Source organism: Globicephala melas, chromosome 3 (assembly GCF_963455315.2).
Source record: "Globicephala melas chromosome 3, mGloMel1.2, whole genome shotgun sequence".
Taxonomy (NCBI): Eukaryota; Metazoa; Chordata; class Mammalia; order Artiodactyla; family Delphinidae; genus Globicephala; species Globicephala melas.
Genome location: NC_083316.1, coordinates 63,675,263 through 63,702,050, shown reverse-complemented (window position 1 = coordinate 63,702,050; position 26,788 = coordinate 63,675,263). Strand labels below are relative to the sequence as shown.

The 26,788-nt window shown below is 37.5% G+C and overlaps 1 protein-coding gene across 4 annotated transcripts in view; it reads right to left on the bottom strand.

Annotated features, from left to right (window-relative positions):
- Positions 1 to 26,788, bottom strand: part of MSH3 (mutS homolog 3) — a 211,435-nt gene that overhangs the window by 101,107 nt on the left and 83,540 nt on the right. For 3 of the 4 annotated variants that reach the window (XM_070045159.1, XM_030846850.2, XM_070045158.1), the window contains exons 9-12: positions 21,652 to 21,764; positions 18,926 to 19,040; positions 13,213 to 13,297; positions 10,667 to 10,776 (exon numbers count right to left, since the gene is read on the bottom strand). In XM_070045159.1, the coding sequence (XP_069901260.1) occupies positions 10,667 to 10,776; positions 13,213 to 13,297; positions 18,926 to 19,040; positions 21,652 to 21,764 (423 nt within the window). The remainder of the gene's footprint in view (positions 1 to 10,666; positions 10,777 to 13,212; positions 13,298 to 18,925; positions 19,041 to 21,651; positions 21,765 to 26,788) is intronic. The other variant, XM_070045157.1, reaches the window with a different exon arrangement.

The window sequence follows — 26,788 nt, the reverse complement described above, 5'->3', positions numbered from 1 at the left end:
TGAGCTATACAGTGAGTCACAGCATTTTATTTCAGGTATAAAAGTTTCCATCAAAAAAAAAAAAAAAGTTTCCATCACTTGCATCTCCTTCTCCTCATTAGATTACACCTTGACCAAATTAGATTAGATACTCCTTGAGAGTAGGAACACTGTCATTGACACTAAATAATACAAAATTAATAATAACTATCTGGGACTTCCCTGGTGCCACAGTGGCTAAGAATCTGCCTGCCAATGCAAGGGACATGGGTTTGCTCCCTGGTCCGGGAAGATCCCACATGCCACGGAGCAACTAAGCCCATGCACCACAACTACTGAGCCTGTGCTCTAGAGCCTGCGAGCCACAACTACTGAGCCTGCGTGCCACAACTAATGAAGCCCGTGCACCCAGAGTCCATGCTCTGTAGCAAAAGAAGCCAACGCAGTGAGAAGCTCATGCACCACAACAAAGAGTAGCCCCCGCTCACCGCAACTAGAGAAAGCCCGCAAGCAGCAACGAAGACCCAACACAGCCAAAAATAAATAAATAAGTTTAAAATAACTATCTTATACTACTAAGTGTTAATGTGCACTTGGTCAATCAGAACAGAAAGTTGAGCTTCCTAAATTCCCAGGACTCAGACAAGTTAAAGTATTAAATAAAAGAGAAAGGCTGTGATCCAAGCCCAATCACATACAATGACAGTCCTCAAATGCTAATGGTTGCGTCATGTGAGAAGGGACTCACACAAAGGCTCTACCTCCTTACCAGTGGTCCTTGAAAATTCTCCTCATGATTCTGACTATAGCTACAGGCAAAAGATAAAATACAGGGAAGTACCAGATTCAGGAGAACTGACCAGGACAGATACTGGACAACTGACATCATGGGCACACAGCCTCCTTCCTGTCACGACTGGAAGCCCCCCAGCCAGGTCATCTTATGACTGTCTTCCCCTCTTTCTAAAACAAGATGTGGTGGAAAACAGATGCTCTCAAGTCTAACATGGGCTTTCCAGAGAGATGGGCTTGGGTTTGAATCTCGCTTTTAGCTGATCAGAATGGGGGTGAAGGGGTGGTAGCAGTACCATTTAAAAAATTCATATGTGTGTGTGTGTTTATGTATGTATTATATTCTCTATATTATTTACTTTTTAAGAATAAAACATTGCAAACACACATAAAACACTACCCCAGCTGTATTTCTTTCCCTTTCCTCCCTTCCCAGAAGTGACCATTTTCCTGATGTTAGTAAATATCCTTTCTACTTCCTATTTTTATATTTCTACCACTTATGTCTGAACCCCTAAACAACACAAATGTGTTACAAAGTTCAGATAAATGGTTATTGTGCTCTATGTATTCTTTTATAACATTGTTTTTATGAGATTTATCCACATTGAAACATGTAGACTTGAGTCATTCATTTTAACTGCCATATGATATTCTAATGTATGACCAGATAACTATTTTTCCATTCCCCTACTAATAGCTAGGTTGCTTACAATTTTTTGGTATCACAAAGCTCACAGCTATCTTCTTGACTGCACAACTGATGTCAGGAACCACAGTAATCCTTTATATGTACCATCTTATTTGGTCCTCACAACACCACTATGGGGTAGGTAATGCAATTCCCATTTTACAGGTAAAGAAACTGAGGTGTACAAAAGTTCATAACGTGACCCAAGTGACACAACTGAATGAGGGAATCAGAACAAGCTCAAGTGTCTCATTAACTCCAAAACTGTGCTTTCAGACATAGCCCTATGTGCTTTGCTGGATGATCTCAGTTAATGAACCTGAGTGTCAGTTTTTCTCATCTATAATATAGAAGCAGTAACCATCTCTGAGGATAGTTGAAAGAACAGAGATAACACAGATGAAAAATGCAGCTGAAAAACCAGATGAAACACAAGTTAGACCTGGTTTCCCTTTCTGCCATTTTCTTTCCACTCATATGATCCTCTTGAGTTTTCATCTTCTGCTTCCCCCCACATAGAGACTAGTTTACAGAGGAACAGACCTCACCTCTCAAGCCTCAGCACTTCCCTCTTCCCACCTTGGCTACTCTTCTTTCCTCAACTCTTAGATTTGGACGTCTGCTCCTTTCTACCAAACATTTCCCTTTCTTTTTTAAAAAAAATATGTCTCATTTTCATCCCTAAAATCAATCTAACATTTTGCATAAATACCTTCACCTGGACAGATACAATCCAGAATGTTTTTCAAAGGTAAGGGAGAGTAAAGATTTTTCAGAATATTGCACTATAGGAGCAAAATTGCATAATGTTTGCAATTTACAAAATTCAGTGTTCTTTACAATCTCACTACAGATATTGAATAAATGTGTGATACATTTAAATAATCATCAAAACACTTGTTTCCATTCCAGAGATGTGTACATTTGATCTGCCCATGCCAAGAAGAGGAAAGATATGAAATAATTGAGCCTATCTGTTATGGATTGAACTGTGTCCCCCCAAAAATATATGTCGAAGACCTCCGTACCTCAGAATGTGACCTTACTTGAAAATAGGGTTATTGTAGATGTAATTAGTTAAGATGAGGTCATACTAGAATAGGGTAGGCCCCTAATCCAATTTGACTCTATTCTTATTAAAAGAATGCCACATGAAGAGAAATGCACACAGGGAGAATACTATGTGAACATAAAGGCAGAGATAAAAGACAACACATCTCCAAGCCAAGTAACACCCAAGATTGCCAGCAAACCACCAGAAGCTAAGAGAGAGACACTGAATAGATTCTCCCTCACAGGCCCACTGACATTTTGATCTTGGACTTCTAGCCTCCAGAACTGTGAGACAAATTTATGCCATTTAAGCCACTCAGTTTGTGGTACTTTTGTTTCAGCAGCCATAGTAAACTAATACACTGTCTAAATCACCAATTATGTAATTCAGATTCTACAGGTATGGTCTTTAAGAGCCATATGAAAATCACGTTGACCCCAAATATTTCTAAGCAAATAAATTCTGATTCAGATGGGTTTAGAGTTACGAGCTAGACCTTTTTACATGATACTTAAAACTAGCTATGCCTGAGGTGGATGATAGCCCCTTCCTGTCACCCAGCCTGGCTTCCTTACTAAGTCACATGACTTTCTCTGATCAACTTCTATCTATTTTAATTCCACTAGGGGTTTGACAAGAATGCAAGATGTCGCCACACCATTTCTTCCACTGTTAAGTACAATGTTTTCACACCTGAACAAGCAATTATTCCACTAAAAGAGAAGAAATGATTTCTCAGAACCAAGTCTGTGGCACTAAAACAAGGAATCACATGAAAGAAAACTGCTTCTAAGGTTCTTTTACAATCAAGAAGTTTTTCTCAGAAAATTAAACTTCCCTTATATAGGTTTGTCTTTATTTTCAAAGCCTACTGAGAACCCTAAGATTTTCAAATGGATTCATTTGTTCATAGTTTCTTAATCATCTGTTATATTCAAAGTACTATGAGCTGCCAGTGTATTCTATGTGTGTGTTTGGGGTGAAGTAGTAAGAAACAGGACATAATTGAGAGTAGATAACTTTCTATAACGGGAGGAAGGAGAACAAGGAGGACTTCTCAAAGGAGGAGTCTAAATTAGGACTTTAATGACTTTAAGGACTTTCTTTTCATTATCCATTCAATAAATACTTACCAGACTATACTACAAAGCCACAGTAATCAAAACAGTAGGATATTGGCACAGAAAGCAGACACATAGATCCATGGAACAGAATAGAGAGCCCATGGTCAATTAATGTACGTATGGTCAATTAATCTATGACAAAGAAGGCAAGAATGTACAGTGGACAAAAGACAGCTTCTTCAGTAAGTGGTACTGGGAAAACTGAACAGTTATATGTAAATCAATGAAATGACAGCATTCCTCACACCATATGCAAAAATAAACTCAAAATGGATTAAAGACTTAAATGAAAGGCCTGAAACCGTAAAACTCCTAAAAGAGGACATAGGCAGAACACTCTTTGACATAAATTGTAGCAATATTGTTTTGGATCTGTCTCCTAAGGCAAAAGAAATAAAAGCAAAAATAAACAAATGGTGCCTAATTAAACCTAAAAGCTTTCGCACAGCAAAGGAAACCATCAACAAAATTAGAAGACAACCTACTGAACGGAAGAAAATATTTGCAAATGATATGACCAATAAGGAGCTAATATCCAAAATATAAAAACAGCTCATACAGCTCAATATCAAAAAAAATAAAATAAAAACAACCGGATTCCAAAGTGGGCAGAAGACCTGAACAGACATTTTTCCAAAGAAGATATACAGATGGCCAACAGACGCATGAAAAGATGAACAACGTCACTCATCACCAGAGAAACGCAAATCAAAAGTACAAGGGGATATCACCTCACACCTGTCAAAATCGTTATCATCAAAAGGTCTACAAATAACATGCTGGAGAGGATATGGAAAAAGGGAACCTTAATACACTGTTGGCGAGACTGTAAATTGGTGCAGCCACTATGGAAAAGAGCATGGAGGTTTCTCAAAAAACTAAAAGTAGAACTACCATATGATCCAGCGATTCTCCTGCTGGGTATATATCTAAAGAAAACAAAAACACTAATTCACAAAGATACATACACCCCAATGTTCATTGCAGAATTATTTACAATAGCCAAGAAATGGAAGCAACCTAAATGTCCATCAATAGATGAATCGATAAAGAAGATCTAGTATATTTATACAATGGAATATTCTTCAGCCATAAAAAAGAATAAAATTCTGCCATTTGCAAGAATGTGGATGGACCTAGAGAGTATTATGCTTGTGAAATAAGTCAGAAAGAGAAAGACAAATATTCTACTCTATAACTTATATGTGAAATTTAAAAAATAAAACAAGCAAATTTATATAACAAAACAGAAATAGACTCCACAGACATTGAGAACAAACTAGTGGATACCAAGGGGGAGAGGGAAAGGTGGAGGGGCAAGATAGGGGTATGAGATTAAGAGATACAAACTATTATGTATAGAATAAACAAGGATATATTGTACAAACGGAATTATAGCCATTATTTTGTAATAACTTTAAATTGAATATAATCTATAAAAATATTCAATCACTATGTTTTACAATATTATATGTTTCAGGTATACAACACAGTGATAATGTTGTGAATCTACTATACAACTATACCTCAACTTAAAAAAAGGAATACTGATATATGCTACAACATGAATGAACCTTGAAGATATTATGCTAAGTGGTAAGATAGTCACAAAAATACAAACCTTGTGTTATTCCACTTATATGAGGTACCTATAATAGTCAACTTCATAGAGACAGAAAGTAACATGGTGTTTGCCAGAGTTTAGGAGAAATGAGTACTGAGAAGTTATTCATGAACGTGTACTGAGTTTCAGTTTTGCAAGATGAAAAGAGCTCTGAAGATGGACTGTGGTGATGGTTGCACAATACTAACGTATTTAATACACTTAAAATGTACTTAATGAATGTACTGTACTTAATGACATGTACACATAAAAATGATTAAGATAAATTTTACATTATGTGTATTTGACACTAATAATACAGATTTTGTTTAAAAAGTGCAAATGTAGAAAAATGAGCACAGGGGAAAAATACTTATCAATTGCTTGTTATAAATGAAACACACAGTTGAGTGAGACGGGCAGATATTAAACAAACACTGATAAACAAATACCAATCATAGTAAGTCCTATATACACTATCCAAGAATAATACGAAGAACATAATTTAGATCAGGAGGTCAGAGAAAAGCTCTCTGAAGAACTAACACTTTAAGGTAAAACCTAAAGAATAAAGCAGTTAGCTGTGTAAAAACTGAAGAGAAAGAAAAGAATATTTTAGGTAGAGAGACGAGTAAATGCAGAGACCATGAGAAGAGAAAAAGCTCTGGGATGCTCAGGAACTAAAGGAAGGCCAGAGTGAACAGACGACAATGAATGCATGAATGCAGAGGAGAGTCGGACAGAACAGCCATGTTTAGGAATTTTAATTTTATTTGAAGCACAATGGAAAGCCAATGAAGAGTTTAAGGCAGGGGAGTAACATGATTCAGCTTTTATTTTCAAAAAAGAGATCAGTTAGGAGGATACTGCAGCAGTCCACGTGGGACTGACTGCAGTCAAGATGGCAAGACATGCACAGTCTCTGGATATATTTTAGAGGTAAAAGCATAGGACTTAGTATTAGATTGGATGTGGTTGTCAAAAGGAAATGTCCAGAGTAACTCCCAGGTTTCTGGCCCAAGCAACGCATTAGGTGGAGGGGACAGGGAACCAGGAGGAGGAATAGGGTTGAATACGTTAAGTTTGAGATGCCTGTGATACACCTATGTGTTTAGGAGCCTGAGTTGAATATATAAGCCTGGAGAATAGAGGAGAGTAAGGACCAAAGATACAAATTTGAGAATCACTGACATTTTGATATTTATGGTCATGGGCATAGGTAAGTTCATTGGAGAGAAGAGAAGGGGAGGGAAGGATAAGGGAAGGAAGAAAGCTGAGCTCCTAAGGTTCAGGCCTCAGGAACTCCAACATTTGAAAGATACAGAGAAGATGAACAGTGAGCAAAGGAAACTTTGAAGAAGCAGCCAGCAAGTAAGGGAGACAAAAATGAGTAGTTTCCACTTTAGAAAAAGGGAACAGACTGTACAAAGGTCCAGAAATATATCACACCTTAGTGTGCTGTGAGAACGGTAAATAGTAGGGAGCAAAACATAATCAGATATACATTTTTAAAAAAATCATCTTTGGGTAATGCAGATAGAAACAGAGAAGGGCAACACAGAGGCATGGAGATGCTTAGTTTCCTTAATAAAAAGTCTTTCATGAAAGGGCTTTCATCTGAGTGCCTTTCATAAAAAGTGATTTTACAAAAAGGCAAGATGATATACTACTACTTCTTGCAGAGAGACAATGTTTTCATCATTGATCAAAATAGTTCATCCACTAGAAGGGGAGGAACTGATTTCTCAGGTTCCCTTTGTGGTTAATAATCTGCTGTTCTATAAGTGTGTATGCACACCTGCACACACATGTACACACACACACACACAGACACACACAGCTGCATTTCCAAGAAATCACTATCTCACTGAAGGAAATGTCTTATTTCCAATTTGTTCTGCATACTCATGTTGAACATTTCCTGAGGCAGAGACATGCTAGTGGATGTGTGGGTCTGGAGCTGCGGGAGATAATGGAGACAAAGTCATCTGCACATGAGTTACAGGAGAAGCCATGGCCACAGATAAGATCCTAAGTAGTGTTGAAAGTAAGAAGATGCCCCAGGAAAGAACCACGGGTAACATCAACACTTAAGGTGCAGGTAGAAGAAGAGGTACTCACGGAGAAAACTCAGAACTTACCTTTGCTTAATATTTCAAAACACAGGGTAAGTTACTGAATCTTGAATACTCTTCTGAGATGACCAAATCTGCCTTGGAAATTAATATTTTGCCTAAAATACCATTTTAGATACTCATCCCACATTTTTCAAAGTTTTCTGCCCCTCCCCCCTCCCAACCAGTCACTATTTACAAGCAGAATTTGCATTTTGGGGCTTGTGGAGGAAACCAATAAAGTACCTATGGTATATGTATAAAAGACTGACAAGACCATATCAACTAAAAGAAGCAGAAGAAATTCAAAGATGGAATCTCGAAAAAAATGAATTCAATATAATTTAATTTTAAAAGGTCTTAGGACTAATGGCTTGCCAACATGGCATTCGGTTATAAGAAGCCAGAGACCTACACTGAAGAATCTTCTTGCCTAAAATTACAGAACTGATAAAATGTATGGGGCACAACACATAAGAAAGCATAGCCTATTTATAAAAGCCAATGTGGTTTCAGTAGAGTAACATCTGACCTCAATAACCCAAGTGAATTCTTTGAATCAGTAAGTATAGGGTAAAAGCCATTTGTACTTCCTAGAAAGTCACTAGAAAAATTTGCACCAAAGAGGCCATTTTATAGAATAAAAAGTAGTGGGAGTGGAAAATCCTCTGAAACTTGAAACACTTGGTCCTGAATTTATGAACTGTGTGATTGCCCTGGAAGCTAAAATAGGTTAAAAATGTTAAAAAGATCCTAAAGGATTTAAGAGAATTCATGGATGACTGACAAATAATGGCTCTTGAAGAACTTTGGGAGATCCACCTTATAGCTTGCTAAGTTCCCTTGTCACCAATTATTTGCTGTATGATCTCACTATAGACGAAAACTAGGCTTTAAACTAACCTTTGGCTGCCTATGTCAGAGACAGAATATTAGCCTGGATGCATGGCACCTAATGTTAGTACTAAAACAACAACAACAATAAATATATAGCTGAACTACTGACTAATCAGCTGAAGATTTTCTCTAGGTATTTGTTTGGAAGACATGGCAAGTGCAATTAAGATATAACTGGAATTCTTTTGAAGTCAATTTTTTTTATAAGCACATTTTTATTTATTAATATTTATTTATTTATTTTTGGCTGTGTCGGGTCTTAGTTGTGGTGCACAGGCTTCTCTCTAGTTGTGGGGCATGGGCTTTGTAGTTGTGGCATGCAGGCTCTCTAATTATGGCACACGAGTTCAGCCCCATGGCATGTGGGATCTCAGTTCCCTGACCAGGGATCGAACCCTCATCCCCTGCACTGGCAGGCAGATTCTTAACCACTGGACCACCAGGGAAGTCCCTGAATTCAATTTTAATGGATTAGGAAGCTTAAAGTTTTTAAACTATGATTTAAAATAAAAATGGCAAAGGAAGAAGTTTTGTGTGCCTGTTTTCAGCTATATATGTTTTAGGCTGGTCTAAAGTTCATACTTGAAAGCACTGGAGTTCAACGCATGGAGTACCTTCTCTCAGCCTTTTTGGGAAAGGAGGGTCCCAAAGAGTACATGATCAACCCCCAAAGAGCATACAACACGATCTACTGAATTTATCTCAAATTAATCCTGTTTATACAAAACAAATTTAACAACAGAAATAAAAAATTTAATTTGCATGTAAAAGTCTGCTAGCAAGTCTGTTTCTGTTGAATATTTCAACCAACCAAATAAAATAAAAATAATAATGTGGATGCTTTAGATGCCTTTCTATCAGCCAGAAGGCAACGCCCCTTATATTGCTGTCCGCACACTATCTACAGAAAGCCATCTTGTCTGCTTTTGCTCCATGAGGTATCTTTATCTTGTTTGAATACTGAACCAAAGTAGATACTTCCATTTTCAGAATTCCTTCTTTACCTAGTCAGTTACCCCTGTCCGAAGGTCTTTATGGTCAAGAAAAGAAACCGTAATGACCCACTAAAAGGTGAAGTGATTTAGTAACCAATCATCATCAGAACAGTATCTTAAAGCTTAGGACTAACAGTAACAGCATCTGCTATCCTTTGCCAAAGATGGCTATTTACTAAGCACAGCATAAGATGCAGCCATTAGTGAGGCTGCTGTGCAGTTTAAGAGACGATGCACGTAAAGCCCCTAGCATAGTGCTTGCTATATGATAAAGAGCTCAAAACTGGCAGTGAAGATTACTGCCTCATTCTATTCCTTACCGCAGCCCTGTGAGGAGGTACTGTACCACTGCAACGGTGAGAACACAGTGGGCTGGCTAGGGGGTGGTGAGCTGCAGCCTTAGTGGGACTGACTCAGTTGACAGAGCCCACTAACAGCACCAGCACTACACTCTCTCTGGTCCGTCCATATGGGAAGCTGTTCAAGATGGATTCAATGCTGATTTTAAATCTAGGCTCTACCAGCTGTGAAACATCAAGCAAGTTACTGAAGCTCTCTGAATCTGTTTACTCATCTCAAGGACCCACCCTCAGAGGATGATTCTGAATATTAAATACTGGTACATAGTAAAAGCACAATAAATAATAGCATTCATTCATTCAGTCCGTCAGTCAACATTATTTGGACTCCTACTATGTGACAGGCATAGGTCACAGCTCCCAAATCTATCTGCATGTCAGAATCATCTGGGAGCTTTTAAAAATTCCAACTCCCAGGCCACACTGGAGGCCACTGAAATCACAATATCTGGGGGCTGGATACAGGCGTTAAGTATTTCAAAGCTACCCAGGTGATTCCAACGTGCAGACAAGCTTGGAAACCACTGTGTTTTAGGCACCAGACTCACCTACCTTCCTGAAAGCACACCTAGTTTACTCATCCTACCTTCTTAAACATCTCACATCTAAGCCCTCTTTCAGATTCCTACTGTTACTTCTTTAGCTCAGGTCCTCAGAACCTCTCCGTGAACTTGCTAACTTGTTCCCCACCCATGACCACTTTGTCTGCTCCCACACACAAGCCAGCTCTGATCCTATCACTCCCATGTGCAGAATCACTGGATTAACCTCCTCTGGCTACCAGCTCCTCAGCCCAGCCTTCAAAGCCCTCAACAAAAGGCAGTGCCCCATCGCCCCAGCCTCTCTCCCCCTACACCCTTATGCTACTGATGACCCCAACTAACTGGTTAACTCACTTTCTCCGGGCAGACCCCATGTCTTCCAACTGAAAGCAGGCTCGTTGTTAGGGACAAGGAAAAAAATCTTCCCGATAATAGTCTATTGCCAGATACAAAATAAAATCTTCCCCAACTGAAAACAGTGTTCAGATTAAACACACAAAAGACAATTCCTTTTACCTTAGTTTAAGGAGTGGCTGGGTCACCCACTTCTTTAACTTCCGTCTCCCAAATGAAGTTTTAGTATGGTCTAAAACCCAAAATAAACTTCCTTTGGTTTTCATATCAGTCTAAAAAAGACCAGAAAACAAGTTTTATTAACTAGATGATTGTATTTGTACCAAAACTGCTAGTTGTTCATGCATCCTCATTATTCCATAGACCCCAATTTTAAATGATACGCCCTAGCATAAAACAGAGCTCAAAACAGGTGTTCATTTAATGTCAGATGAATGAATGTATACATACACACATCCTTATATACACACACAAAGTACTTATATTTTACACAAGAAAGATACAGTCTATGTATAGTTTTTAGTTCACTAACAATAAATTATTGAGAAGTCTCTTTTGAAATGTTTGTCCTAAACATCTCAAAAATATAACTGCATCCTTTCCTGCCTTGGAAAGCACAGTGAAGATAATTTCATTTTCCTCTGGCAGTTCAGTATCTCCCACTACCTAAGGGTTGCCATTCTAAAGACAGATACTCTCATGACAACACTGAACAAGTTTAAGGAGAGAAGTGAACCTGTACTGCACTCTAGGACTGTACCCCTGAAGGGTTTGATTTTAGTCTGTTTTATTAAATCCTTAGCAAAAATTTATCTATGCTTTGCCACTTTAAAGTTAAGCCATTAAAAAAATTTTACAATTAACTAGAGATGGTATTAAATTTTACCAAGGTTTCACTGTAGTACAAAATGTCTAATAATAGGTTTAAGTTCTATTTGGAACATAAAGTTGTTTTCACCTGGTTTTTTTTTTTTTTTTTTTTTTTTTTACTCTTTCCTTTTCCTTCAAATCAACGAGCAGGTACTTACATAATACCTTCTGTGAGCTCAATAGAATAAGTGGCAAAGGTATATTAAGACATGGTCCCTCCCTCAGGGCACTTACATCCAAGTGTGGGAGAAAAGACTCCTAATGAGGACACAATGCCACCTGGCAGAAATCAACTATAAAAAGTGTGCTATAACCTCTCCAGGCCTTAGGAGTTTAAAGCAGGGCACACACAGAAACTACAGTGGTCATGGAAGGCTCCCTGAGGAGCTGGGCAGGCAGAGCAGACCTATGAGGAGAACCCACATCAGTGACTGCACCATCCCTTCCTGAGACGAGAGCCCGACTGCCTGGACCACAGTAAAGGGTCCCAGGAAGAGTACGGTGGAGGGGACTCATTCTCTAATTACCTGGCATCATTGGAGAAGCAGGCTCAGACAAGAGAGGGAGAGCTGGGGGAGACCTAAGTCCTGTTACACCTTTGCTCTCCCTGGCAACCAGCTCCCTCCTCATGACCCCTTTCCATTGCTCTATGGTAAAGGAGGACAAAGCCCAAGCACAAAGACAAGCAGAAGATGCTAATTTTCAGCTTCTATTTCTACAAGGGCCCAAGTCCTGATAAAGAAAGGGATTTTAGAGGGTATTCTGATGACGGATGATTTTTGCCTTAGGAATTTGATTTCAGAACTGACTCCACTGTAAAGGATGTGAACAGGGAGGATGTGGCAGAAGTAAAGAAATCTTGGAATACCAGGGCTGTGTCTGCAGGCTTTGACTGTGGGCTCTTCTTCACCCCAGAAATGCCCTTTTGTCTGCTACCTCGGGGATGTTTACAGAGTTGATGAGAAAGACTTGCGGGAAATATACTCAACTTCCGGATGACAGAATGACATGATAAAAATGTTATTGCATAAAAGGAAGGCTGACTCCAGTATACAAGGACAGCCTGGCAGAGGGAGAAACCAAGTGAGAGAAACGAGACAGCAATATACAAATCCAGGAGTCAGGAGAATACATTCAGCATTTACTTTAATTCACAGCAGTTCTAGTGATTCACAGCAGATGGTTCAGCTTTTCCACTACTTACTCAAATGACTTGGAACTGCTTTTTCTTTCTGTGACTTTATGTTATAATAACATTAGTTTTACAATATAATATCTCACATTTCCAAGTGATAGTTCAATACATGAAAGCAATAATTTTAATGTCTTCATTACCCTTCTCATTCATCAATAAAGGGCAAGTAAACAATGATGGAAGTTTGAGAAGTGAAATATTATGCATCTTACAGTCAAACTGAGTATCAGAGAAACTTGTTTTATATGCTGGATAATGAAGTAAGACTGCAGACATTTCAACAATCAGTTAAAAGTATGTAGAAAAAACATAACCAAGCAGACCAAAAAAATCCACTTTACATTAATTTCCAAAGATGATGCCTTTCCAAAGAAATATTTGATAAAGAAATTATCAGGATGGACGTGTTGCTTCAATCATTAAAAAGCACAGCTCTATAGCTCCCAACGTAACCCCCAAGTAAGTATTTCATGTATTTGGTCCTCAGAAAAAGTGAGCACTGCAGTTACCAGTAGATGTCAGGCAGAGCTGCCAGCTGAAGACAACACTGTTTTCACCTGCATACCTAAGAACAGACTGCTACCTTATCCCACATTTTTTTTCAAAACCATTTTGAATCTAATAGGCCTTATGTTTACCTGACCTGATTCTGAAGGATTTCCAGGTTCCTTAATGTTGTTCCATTAATTGTCATAAATTCCATTTCACCTGACAACTGTTTAAAATTCCTGTAAAAGAATGAAATATGAGCCATGATGCAAGTGCATAAAGAAAGAGAAAAACTAATTTAGGCATTAGAAATACTCAAGTAACATGATTTCCTGCGATAGGAAATCGAACCCAAAAAAGCCAAAAAGAATATTCATCATTATGAGAGTATCTTCTATCGACACTGGGCGCTGTTAGGTAAACTGATGTGAAAGGACAGCTGTTGTCACACCAAAAACCAAGAACAAGAAACGGAAGTAATGGTACCAACAATTTTTAAATTTTTTTATATTTCCAGTAATAGAACCAAACATAGTCTTTTATCATTGGCAGAGCAAGTGGTGGTCTCTTCAGGAAAAGGTATGCAATTTGCTAGAAAAATATGTCAGTATACTTAAAAACGTCCTCCTTATTCTTTAGCATGAGATCATCCTGATAAACACTTTAAAAGCTTTTAATCAACATTCTGGTATGTGCAAATGTTATTTACTCTATAATTAAGACCACAAATTAATGTGGCTAATGTTTTAGTAGAGTATAAAACTGAAAAAGTAGAAATTACTTCCTTAAGTTCAAAGAATTCACATTCTCCATATGTCCCTGTAACTATCCCAAACTAGATTAAAAATTCAATAAATTTCAAATAAACTTGACTATTGAGTTCAATGTGATTAATAAATGTATGCACAATTCAAATTTTGTCCTTATTAGCCTGTCATGTTAAAAAGTATATTAATCAATGCATTACTAACCCAGTAATTAATTTCCTTTATAAGCCAGTCCTTTGACATTTCTGTCCACAGCACTTACAGATTTGATGGCTCATTTTTCCAAGCAAGAAAAATAACGGCAAGTCACTAAACTATTTGGAAGGAAAGCATGAGTGTTTGCATCATAAAACTAACCCCACTCATCATGGCCATAATAAGATGTAAATAAAATCCAGTTTCTTAAGCCAGTTATAGAAGCAAGCTTTCATCCAGGAATCTAGAGCCTAAAATCAGAGCCCAAGGAGCCAGTGCTCATTGAGAGATGCCTCCACTTCTAGATGACTCCCACAACTAAGGTTCCAGAGCCCTGAAAAAGAAATAACTTACTGCATATTAGGAATGTTGCCTAGTAACTGAACACTGTCCCCTGGCAGTGTAATTTACCTGCAACAGGTTTGACCTAGCTTCCAAAGGATGACTTGTTAATGATTTTTAGAGGGAAGCAACTCCAACACTGATAGTAGGTGTGTGTAGGCCATTCTCTCCTTCTTACAACTGTTAACTTGCTTTGCCTTGCATTACAGTAATTTATCTTCTTCTGCTATCCTCATTAATAGATCTAAGCTCCTTGGAGGCATGGGTTCTCTGTGTCTTATACATTTTGCAGCACCTGCAGACCCTAGCAGAAAGTATATGCTCAGCAAAGGTCTGCCATCTTTCTGTGGGGAGGCCAGTTTGGGTTTGTTTGGTTTCCTTGGAGTCATAAAGCCCAGAAATGTATGTGAAACACCCAGAGACAGTAATAAAATGTAAAACATTATTTTCAGGAAGAAACAATTAGGCAGTGATTTGCTGTACAGCTGACAGATGTTCACACACCTTCATGGTCAAAGATACAAGTTGGAAGTATTGCTAGCCTGGACTCTGAGTTGCTATCTAACCAGTTCCTATGTGTTTAAAGAAAAGTCATTTACTTCCCCTGTTCTTGACAGGTTTAACCTACACCCTAGGGGTGATTAATGAACACTTGAGTACCTTAATAAGACAGACTCTCGAAGGATGCTTAGTTGGCATCAAGGACCCACAATTCAGCAGCATTGACATCTGCACTGATCTTAATAAAAGAGATCAACCACTGGGCAATATTAAGTTAGACTGATTCCTATGGAATGATAATTACCAAGCAACTGTAAGAACTAACTATGCTTCAGGTTTCCCATATGTTTGGATGATAATGTACTCTGGAGTTCTGACTCTTCCTTACAAATACAAAAGAAATTTCCTTCTGTCAGTGTCTATTTCCATTAGGAATTATATATATACTTTTGAAGTCAGGGTTATATCTGCCAGCATCCTTAGGAATTTGACAGTATATGATCACTGATCAAGCAATTCTAAATTATTTATCCTTTTGGAAAAAACCAAATTTTATGTGCTTTGAAATAAACCTTATAAACAATGCCTGGCTAGCATTCATCCTGTGTGAACTTCCAGAGAAATCTTCCAAGTAACATGGGAAAATACTTCATTAATATTTCAGACAACAATAATACAAAGGATGCTTTTTATCCCCTCAAGTTTTATAATGGGAGAAAAATGTTCTTGCTGAAAATTGCCAAAGAAATTTAAGATTCTACATCATTCCTATACTACTTAAAAAAAACAAAAACAAAAACCAATCTTTCTGATTTAGACAAAGGCAGCAAAGGTGTAGACCTTATGTGAAAGATCAACCCCTTACAAAGATTCTATTTAAATACTATTAATATTATTTGAAAATGAAAACAGACCAAAAAAAAAAAGACACCCTACCACATTACATATGAAATTTATAGTGGAGAATAGTTCTCTATGTAGTTTTCAGAGTTCATACATTCACCATTTGTCTAACCTTTTGATGGTTAATTTATGAATTATAAATTGTATCATACGACAAAAATTCAGTTTTATTGTAGATTCACTTCTAATTTATTTGCAATTAAAACAAATATCTTTGCATTCCTAAATGCTGCCAGTATGCATATGAAAGTAGAAAATAAGAAGAAGGGTGTATAACAGATCCCCAACGATTCACTAGGAGATTACACAGGACTCAGCATACAGTCATACTCACAGCTATGATTTATTACTGTGAAAGGATACAAAGCAAAATCAGAAAAGGGAAAAGGTACATAAGGCAAAGTCCAGAGGAAACCAAGGGCAAGCTTCCAAGAGTCCTCTCCTGGTAAAGTCACACAAGATGTACTTAATTTCCCCAGCAGTGAGTTGTGGCAACATGTGTGAAATATCTACCAGAGAAGCTCATTGGAGACTCAGCACCCAGGGTTTTCACTGGGGGCTGCATTCACATAGGCACCTCTTCCCCACCGTGTACCAAAATTCCAGCTCCCAGAAAACAAGTAGGTGTTCAGCATAAACCATACTGTCTGCAGAAACCGTTTAGGCACAGTGAGCCATTCTTACCAGAGAATGCTGGAAACCCTCCCCAAAGGCAAGGTCTCCGATGCCGGTCAAGGGTCAAGCTTGCATGTAGGGTTTCCTAAGGATAGTTGTCTCATCGGGTTTGCCATGGTAATCTTTTCTTGCATCTCTCTTTTCAAATTCTGTTTCTCTTAAAAGTATCTCTGTTGTATTTATTTACTTTTGTATTCCTTCTAGTTTACTCTTTATTCCTAAATTGATCTTTTTCTTTAATATATAGTTCATTCTCAAATCCTATCACCTCATTTCAAATCTTTCCTATTTCTCATCTATTCTCATTTGTCCTTTCACATTTAGCATCATTTCCTTTTAGCTCATTTTGAAGTAGTAGGTTATAGTTAGGAATTATATATATACTTTTGAAGTCAGGGTTATATCTGCCAGCATCCTTAGGAATTCGACAGTATATGATCACTGATCAAGCAATTCTAAATTATTTATCCTTTGGGAAAAAAACAAATTTTATGTGCTTTGAAATAAACCTTATAAACAATGCCTGGCTAGCATTCATCCTGTGTGAACTTCCAGAGAAATCTTCCAAGTAACATGGGAAAATACTTCATTAATATTTCAGACAACAATAATAATTTGTGGGCATGTCTTTCTGGCATGCGTTCACTTTCTGTAAGGACATTATCCTGCTCCTTGTTCTTTTTTATTATAATTTTATATGGGATTCCAATTTGGTTCTTTTCCCATTGCTAATTTTTAAGTGAAAATTAGTTTTCCAGAAGTTTCAGAACACAGACATTTTTTAGGATAGCTGATGTTACTTTACACATCTCCCTCTTCTGTTGTTTTTTTATGGTGTTCAATCATGGCACCTCACTTCTGCTTTCATTCGTAAAAGATTAAATGCATGAGTACTGTCCTTTAACCACAACTAGAAAATTATACAAATATATATATACATACACACTATATATATGTGTGTGTGTGTATATATATATACATATATATATACATTTAAAACTGTTTTCAGGCAGTTGGACATCAGGCAGCATAGAACTGTGATCCCTGAGAGAAGAAAAACAAAAGAGGTAAACACTATGACTAACTCTTTGGACAGACCAAGGAAAGTAGAAGTTGTGAGACAGAATGTCAGAGACGACAGAGCTGCATACAGAGAGATGCAGAAGGGTCCCATCAAAGTCATTGGCCAAGCACTGATCCTAAAATATGCGGAGGACCTCACATGAGATCAGGGAAAGAACCACAAGAAACAGTAGGACGAACAAGGGTTCACATAGGGCTTAGAATAGTTTGCTCTCCGACTAAAGAGAGTAGAAATACCTCAAAATACTTAGGGCATTGGGTAGAAGTCTTGGAAGTGTATTGCTTTCAGGGTGGGATTAAAATAGACATAGACAAGGATTTCCCAATCTTGGTACTAAATGACATTTTACTGAGATAGCTCCTATCTGTCCACCCCACCTCTGCAGAAGAGGAAGTAGCTTACTTATCCAGGATCTATATGATATAGGGTAATTCTTCACAGAGCCAAAGATAAGGGGCTAGTGAAGGTAGAATATGGAAAGGCAAGAAAATTATTCTGCTACCCTTTTTTTATTCCACTGGCCTTTAAACTAGCATTTTCCTAGAATGTCAATTGCCAGCTTTTAAATCTCTCAACTCTACAAAGTTAATCACTCTTTTAAAAAGCTGTCTGTAAGGGGCTTCCCTGGTGGCGTAGTGGTTAAGAATCCGCCTGCCAATGCAGGGTACACAGGTTCGAGTCCTGGTCCGGGAAATTCCACACGCCGTGGAGCTACTAAGCCCGTGCGCCACAACTACTGAGCCTGCACTCTACAGCTCGCGAGCCACAACTACTGAACCCATGCGCCACAACCACTGAAGCCTGTGCACCTAGAGTCCGTGCTCCGCAACAAGCCCGCGCACTGCAACGAAGAGTAGCCCCTGCTCGCCACAACTAGAGAAAGCCCGAGTGCAGCAACAAATACCCAGTGTAGCCAAAAGTAAAAAAAGTTAAAAAATTTTTTTAAAAAGCTGTCTATGTTAGTAGCTGTCCTCTTTATCTTCAACTTTATGGTCTGTGAAATAAGAATTGAAACCAAGAATAAGAAAGGTGATGAAGTTTTATGAATGCTTTTCAATACCACTTCTTAATACTACTTCTCAATTAACTGTGCATTAGTATAAAGCACAGTGTTATATTATGGTGTTGTGGTCAACGCTATAATACATTCAATACCTATCATGAATACAAATTGACAGAATTCTTAAGCTTTCTTTTAATTTATGTCAATTAATATTTTTAATATTCTTCAGCAACAATACCACACAGCTCATTCTTGCCCCAGAATATTCTATCCAGAGCAGGTAAACTTCTTTCCTAGTACTTAACAAAATTCAATTCAACAGTACTTACCAAATTCAATTTAAGAAATGTTTTTTAATATACCACCACCCTTTTTTTATTTTTGATAAATCACTTACTTGGGTTTGGAAAGCACCTTTTCCAAGTTAAATTCTTTCAGATATCTTATTATGGCAGCCAAAGAGCAAATCACAGGCTTTTCCAAGTTAATGATGCCAGAAAAACTTTGAGAACCTAAAAAAACAGAATATACACCTTCATTAAAGTTATTATTCCTTATTAAAAACAAACATTAAGTTAAATAAAATTTAGTTTATGATTTTTGAAATAATAATTTAGATCGTTATCTCCCAAAATTACCCTTTGGAAAAATACAGAAGTTTACAAATACTTAGGGTACGAAGGGCATTTTCTGACGGTGGATGACCCTTTTTTGGAGAGCAACAGAGCAACTATTTTCAAAGTGTAAAATGCTCATCCCCTTTGACCCAGAAATACTCCAAAATGCTTGTTAAAGACGTGTATACCAGAAAGTGAGTTGAAACATCTTTTCTAGTAGCTTCTGCTTTATAACAAAGTCAATCAGCTATACATATACATATATCCCCATATCTCTTCCCTCTTAAAAAATTAGACACAACCTAATTGAACATCAACAAGGTATTACTTAAATAAATTTCAGTACATCCAGATTATTATGCACCTACTAATGGGAATGACTTTCCCATTAGCTTTCCATCTGGTCTCCCACCTCTATCCCTGTGCCCTATAGGGTATTCTTAACAGAGTAGCCAAAGGAATCCTTTTTAAAATGTGCGTCACATAACTGGATTACTGTGCTTACAAATCCTCCAACATTTCCCAACTCACTGAGAGAAGCAGCACAAGTTCGTAAAGGGTCTACAAGTCCCTACACAACCTGCCTTCCATCTCCTTTCATCTCTGAGCACACCTCCTAATATTCTTAGTTACTCTGTCCCAGCACCCAGACTCCTTGATGTTCTTTAAACACACCAAGCACTTAAGATATGTTGTACTTACTGTTGTCTCTGCCTGAAACTGTTCCTTCACACGTCCATGTGGTTTTCCCCCTTAACTCCTTTAATCTTCGTTCAAATCTTTGTTCAACTGCCACATTCTCAGTGTGGCCTTCCCTCACCGCTCTACTTAAAAATTCACCTCTTCCCTGCCTTTCTGTATAGTACTCATCACCTTTAAACACTATTTTATTGTACACCTCCCCCTATTAGACTGTAAACTCCAGAAGGGCAGGAATTTTTGTCTGTTTAATTCCTTACAGTACGTAAAATACCTCAAATAGGCATTCAATAAAAATCAGTTGAAAGAATAAATACAAGTTATATTAAACAAATACATAGAAATATGTATGTTTATGTGCAGATCTGTACATCAAAAAATTCTTAAGGATTTGAGGGGAAGGACTTGTACTTTTTTCCTTACACACAACTATGTTTTAACTTTTTTTGCAGTAGGTATTTATAACCTTTAGAAAAAATTACAAGATATCCTCTACAAATCTGCAATATAAAATACATTACTTTCAACTATAGCTTTTTATAAAACCAAGGTGTAAATGATGAGTTAACAAAACTCTTCCCTTCAACTGAGAATTTCACCTTTTAACTGTCTAGCTCTGTTCCCCAGGAAACCTGACAAAGATGAAGTGCCATTGTGTTATGAGGTAGCATTGCATATGGTAAAAATGACCTGACATCAGTAAACTGCAGCATCTGAACTAGGGGAAATTATAAATACCTGACTCCAGAATTTTGGCCTTCCTTGAGTACACTGACTCTTTAAACTTGGCATGTCCTTTGGAGAAATTCCAGCAAGAGATAAGGTTTCCTATAGGTCATGGGGCTTCTAAGCCAGGGCAGATCCTGCATCCCCCCGATGAAAGTCTGCTTTCTTTGCAACTGAGCAGTCACTAGAGGTGGGAGGGGATTTTAAGCGCCCAATGACTCTGTGGACTGCTGCAGACTGCTGAGGACTCCTCCCACTAAGAGGAACAGTGTCCTGTCGGCAAACTGGATTTTCTGTCCTATATCCTTCTAACTGAATCTGATGCCAAGAGTGGCTTATGATAGTTTCCTGACTTAGTCTTGTCTTTAGTTGAACATAAGATGATGATCCCTTGGTGATATCTCGGACTGCCATTATAAGTGGGTTACACTCTCAGACGCCTGATTCAATTTGGCCAAGACACCATGAGATTAAAAGGAATGGGGAAAGAAATGCCAACAAGACATTGATGCCTAAGAGGGAGCTGGGGGAGGCTGGTCTAACAGTGAAAGCTCTGCAGCTTGTGACAGGGGATAAAATTGGATCTTAGCATAAGCTGGACTGGCAGGAATGAGGGGTACAGACCAAATCAAACGGATACTTGGCTGAGAAAATGTGAATTAGACAAACAATGGTAATCCAACATATTAAGACCCTGTCACTAATGTTCTGGTACTTTAATTCTGGCCATCAATTTCTGGAAATGCTAGCCTTCATTAGGAGATTTACATTTTATAAAATTCCAGGAAAATCATGGACTATCTTTTAAAGGAAGCAAAAAGGAAGGTCCTTCTGTAACTAACTTGTTACACTCCAATGAATATGCCAAAAACATCAGGTTACTAAATGGGCATAATTACAAAGAAGCAGCTGCAGTTGTGCTTCTGATGAGTGCAATAACAGTGAACTCTTCCCTCTACTTCCAGTTATTAATCAATAACTATCTAGTTTCCATTAGAGTTTTAGTCAAACTTGCACCTTTATCCAAATCTCAACTCAGTTAAATTTGAGGACACATGGCTAACATGTATAAAATATCTACCTTTACCGTCAACTATGTCTTTTGCATAAAATTCTGTAACCTCTTGGAAAGCGTGGCTGTATTCAAAATACATGTTATCCATCCTTTCTACTCGAATTCTGTCATCCCGCATGCTGAAAGAAAAAAATGCAAAATTAAAAAATTAATTATCCATAATCTTGCACTATCTGTATTTAGGCCTTGACCTGACCAAAATAAATAAGACTCATTCCTTATTCTCTCCCAAGTTGAAAAAAAAGAGACAAAGAGCTAAGGTTTCCCGGTCAAAAGGCTGCATTTCATAAAATATTATTACTTTTACTACTAGTATTTTATATCACCTAGCACACTGTGAGTATTTTATATATATTGTTATTAAGAACTCATTAAAATTAAGGTCAGTTACTTTAATAAACACAAAAGGGAGAAAAATGGAAAAGCATCAATTTAATTGCATCAATTGTTTAAATCCACTAGAAACAGAATACATCATTAATTTCTTTGAAGTGGCATCTTTGGTTGGCACTATGCTAATAAGTCCATTTCTTCTACCACAGCCTCCAGTCAAATATAGTAAATTCCCCTTAAGTCAACTCTCACTGTTTCTATAAGTGGTTCTACACTTTTAAAAAATATGCATATGTGTGTGTGTGTATATACATAAATGATCACGTAAGTACATAAACAAAATCATCAAATCATCATCCATGCTAGTAGTGCATTGTCTTCCATTTTCTAGTTTGCTTGACTCCCCATTCCCCTCCCCTCCTCTCCTTTCCTAATCACCTCACTCCCAACCCATTAACAGCCTAGGAGGAACCCTTCCTCATCTTTTTCATGTTCATATGGTCATACGTATGTCATATACACCTACTCATACATGCATTGTTTTATAAAATGGGGATGACTTTATACAAACTTCCCTGCATCTTCTTTTCTTCACTAAATAATAACTCTTGGAAATCCCTCCATATAAAGTGACCTAGCTACAACTCACTCTTTTTAATGTCTGAAAAATATTTGATAGTATGTAAAAGCCATAATTTATTCCACCATTTCTTTACTATTGGACATTCACTTGATGTTAAAATTTTGCCACATGTTGCTTTAGAATATTTTTATCTAAAAAAAAATTATAGATACAGGTGTATCTTGCACACGTCCCTCTTCAGTCATATTCATCTACCATCTTCAGAAGTAAACACTACCTTCAATTTGGTGTATATTAGCACCATGTATGTTTTTATACTTTACAATATATTTTAGCATCTTTACACAATACACTGTACCATTTCATGTTTTAAATTTCATATAGGCAGTACTCTATTACACCTATCCTTCTACAACTTGCTTTTGCACTCAGAATTATATTTCTAAGATTTATACATGAAGATGGACATTTTTTTTTAATATCTTTATTGGAGTATAATTGCTTTACAACAGTGTGTTAGTGTCTGCTATATAACAAAGTGAATCAGCTATATGTATACATATATCCCCATATCCCTTCCCTCTTGCATCTCCCTCCCACCCTTCCCTATCCCACCCCTCTAGGTGGTCACAAAGCACCAAGCTGATCTCCCTGTGCTATGCGGCTGCTTCCCACTAGCTATCTATTTTACATTTCGTAGTGTATGTATGTCAATGCCACTCTCTCACTTCGTCCCAGCTAACCCTTCCCCCTCACCATGTCCTCAAGTCCATTCTCTACGTTTGCGTCTTTATTCCTGTCCTGCCCATAGGTTCTTCAGAACCTTTATTTTTTTTTTAGATTCCATATATATGTGTTAGCATACGGTATTTGTTTTTCTCTTTCTGACTTACTTCACTCTGTATGACAGTGTCTAGGTCCATCCACCTCACTACAAATAGCTCAATTTCGTTTCTTTGTATCTGTTTTTAAATTTTCAATTATTTCTTATTTTTGAGTAAATTTTTAAGATTTGCTTTTCAAATTTAATTCACCTGAATTTATTTTGGGGGATGGTGTGAAGGTAGAAATACACTTTTATTTTCCATATGATTCTCAATTAAGGATAAAGCACCATTATAAAACATTCCATCTTTTCCTACTAATTTAGACTGCTGCCTCCACATTTCTACATATGTGTGACCCTGTTTCTGGCTTCTATCCTATTCCACTGATCTTTTTGTCTATCTCTGTATCAGGACCACAGTATTGTAATTTCCATGGCTTGGTATCAATATCTGTGGCAAGGCCCCTACCTTGCTTTTCAAGATTGTCTTGGCTATTCTTGGGCTTTTGAATTTTTTTAGAAATTTTAGATTCATTTTGTCAAGTTTCACAAAAACCTTATTGGGCTTTTGACTGGATTTGCAATGAATTAATTTAGAGAGAAATGATATCTTAACAAATCAAGATATCCTATTGTTAAAGATGGCATAATGTCTCTATTTATTCATGTCTTTTATATCTCACAATAATGTTCTGTAATTTTCTCCATGTTATATATATCTTTGGTTGTGCTCACTCTTAGATATGTTATAGATTAATACTACTGTGAAGGGAATCTTTTCTTCTATTACATTAACTAAAAGCTTATCACTGGTGTACACGAATCTAAATTTTTATATGTAGCAACAATGCTAAACACTTTTTTCCTGTATTGTCTATGCATGAATTAATATCATCTTCAAGAAGAAAATTTCTATTTTTCATTTCTTTTTCCTGTTTCAGTACACAACTGGCTAAGACCTCCAGGGCTGCGTTGAACAAAGGTAAGGCTAACAGCCATCCTTTGTTTTCTTACTGATACTAATGGGAATGCTTCCAAAGTTTTGACTCTTAAATATGATTTTTACTAATGGGTTTTGGAATAAATGACTTATTAGCCCGAGGTTTGGTAAGTTTCCCAGTTTTTGCAAACATAAAAAAAAATTAGTCATAAAGGATTACTGAATCTTAGCTAATGTTCTTTCTATAGGTATTAAAATAATCATATTGTTTCCTCTCACTTAATCTGGTAAGATATTATTCATATTTTCTGATGCTGAATGATCTTTGCATTCCTGGAATATATTACACTTGTCCTGATGTTCTGCGTTGCTTAAATAAAGTTATAAATTTGATTTCTTAGTGTTTTTCTTTTCCCCCAGAAAATCTGTGATAGCATACCTAGCTCCAAAGGCTTTTTCTGTTCTACTGCAAGACTATGACAGGCATAAGCTGCTTCAGGAAGAAATCTAAGAGGGAGGATTTTCTCCCATCTGTAGTGCTGAAGAGGATTTTTCCACCTTAATCCAATGGAGAGAGTATCAGACTAACTATTGCAAATCTCTTATCAATTTTTATCTTCCTGTAGACACCCTTAATACCTGGATTTTTAGAAGCCTACTGCAAAGCTATTTAGTAACTCAAAAAGCAATGAATGACCTTAGGTGAGTTCCACAATGCTTTTGTACAAGTCCCTAGAGTGAACACACGAGGCAGCTGGTAACTCAATTACTGTTCTAATATTTTGTTTGAGAAGCAGATGAGAATTTAGAAACACATTAATTTTGATAAAAATGGACTCGTCAGTTACCCTTGAGGCGTTCATGGAAGCATTACAAGAGTGTTAAATTCAACATTCTGCAATCTGTATATAAAATATCCTTATGCAAACATTTTTTTCCACAAACTGATTGGAGTTATATGTGAAATCTCTTATCTGTTTCCCTAGATTTCTTTATGATAAAATCAAATCACTGTATCTTTGAAACAAAAGTCTACTTGAAACACTGTATACATAGAGAGTAATATCCAACCAGAATTTTGTCAAACTAGATTTTAGTAAAATTTCTATATTCAACAGAGAACTGTCAATCTTGGTTTCCTCAAACTGTAGCCTGTGAAATACCTGCATCAGAATCACCTGCAACACACATTAAAAGCACAGATGCCACACCCCAAATGTGTTCCATCTGAATTCAGCAAGAAGCTGGAGGAGAGGGGGTATTTTCATTTCAACAGGGTTTTCGGGGTGACTCGCAGGCAAACTGCAGACTGAAAACACTCATCTACACGAAAAATACTGGCAGCCATTGTAGGACTAGAGTACAAAGTGGAAATATAAATCTTCTCCAAAGACAGTCTATGTTTTTAGCTGCTCTATTAGAGGTGAGCAGTAAATATCTTTTCACCAAAAAATTAAGTCAACGATGGTCCCCTAATTGACCTAGGAGTTAAAAAATTATAAAAAAAAACACCTTCCCACCCTCTACAGAGGCTCTTTGTGACCAGAGGCTGAAGCCTTCTAAACAGAAAAGACACTGAACAGAGGCTATGCTCCTCCTCCGTGGGCCTGGGGTGGCAACTGCCCTTCTGCACTGGATGGGAGGACTAATGTCAGCATGTGAGTCTCAGTCACTACACGGGGTATGCAAAGCTGGACTGTTTTAAGATTTCTAATTTTATTTTATTTTTTGAAGATTTATTTTTTATTTATTTATTTTTGGCAGCATTGGGTCTTAGTTGCGGCACGTGGGACCTTCGTTGAGGCATGTGGGATCTTTTGTTGCAGCGTGAGGGCTTCTCTCTAGCTGTGGCAGCAGGTTTTCTCTTCTCTAGTTGTGGCGCGCAGGCTCCAGAGCACGTGTCCTCTGTAGTTTGTGGCGCGCGGGCTCTCTAGTTGAGGCACACAAGCTCAGTAGTTGCAGCACTTGGGCTTAGTTGCCCTGCAGCGAGTGGGATCTTAGTTCCCTGACCAGGGATCGAACCCATGTCCCCTGCATTGTAAGGTGGATTCTTTAGCACTGGACCACCAGGGAAGTCCCAAGATTTCTAATTTAAAAAAATCCTTTTCATATGTTACATGCCTCTGTGTTGCCAAATATATTGTTTTCGAAAAATTAAGTGGCAATAAAACTCTCAACAAGTGTGGAACCTACACTAAAAAAGGGGGGAACTTTAGACCCAGTAATGTCAACTTGGACATAAAATTGGTGATTCTCTGGTGCTGAGTAGCAAACTACCTACAAAGATTTTGATAATGTTTAATTGTGACCAAATGTCAACTTACCAATTTATGATCTATGCTGGCTTTTGAAACTATAATTTTTATAGATAAAAAGAGCCTTGCTAAAGGCTGACAATCTACTCTAGGAAAACCCAAGGCCTCTTCTGACAGTGTCCTTATTGATAATAATAATACGGATT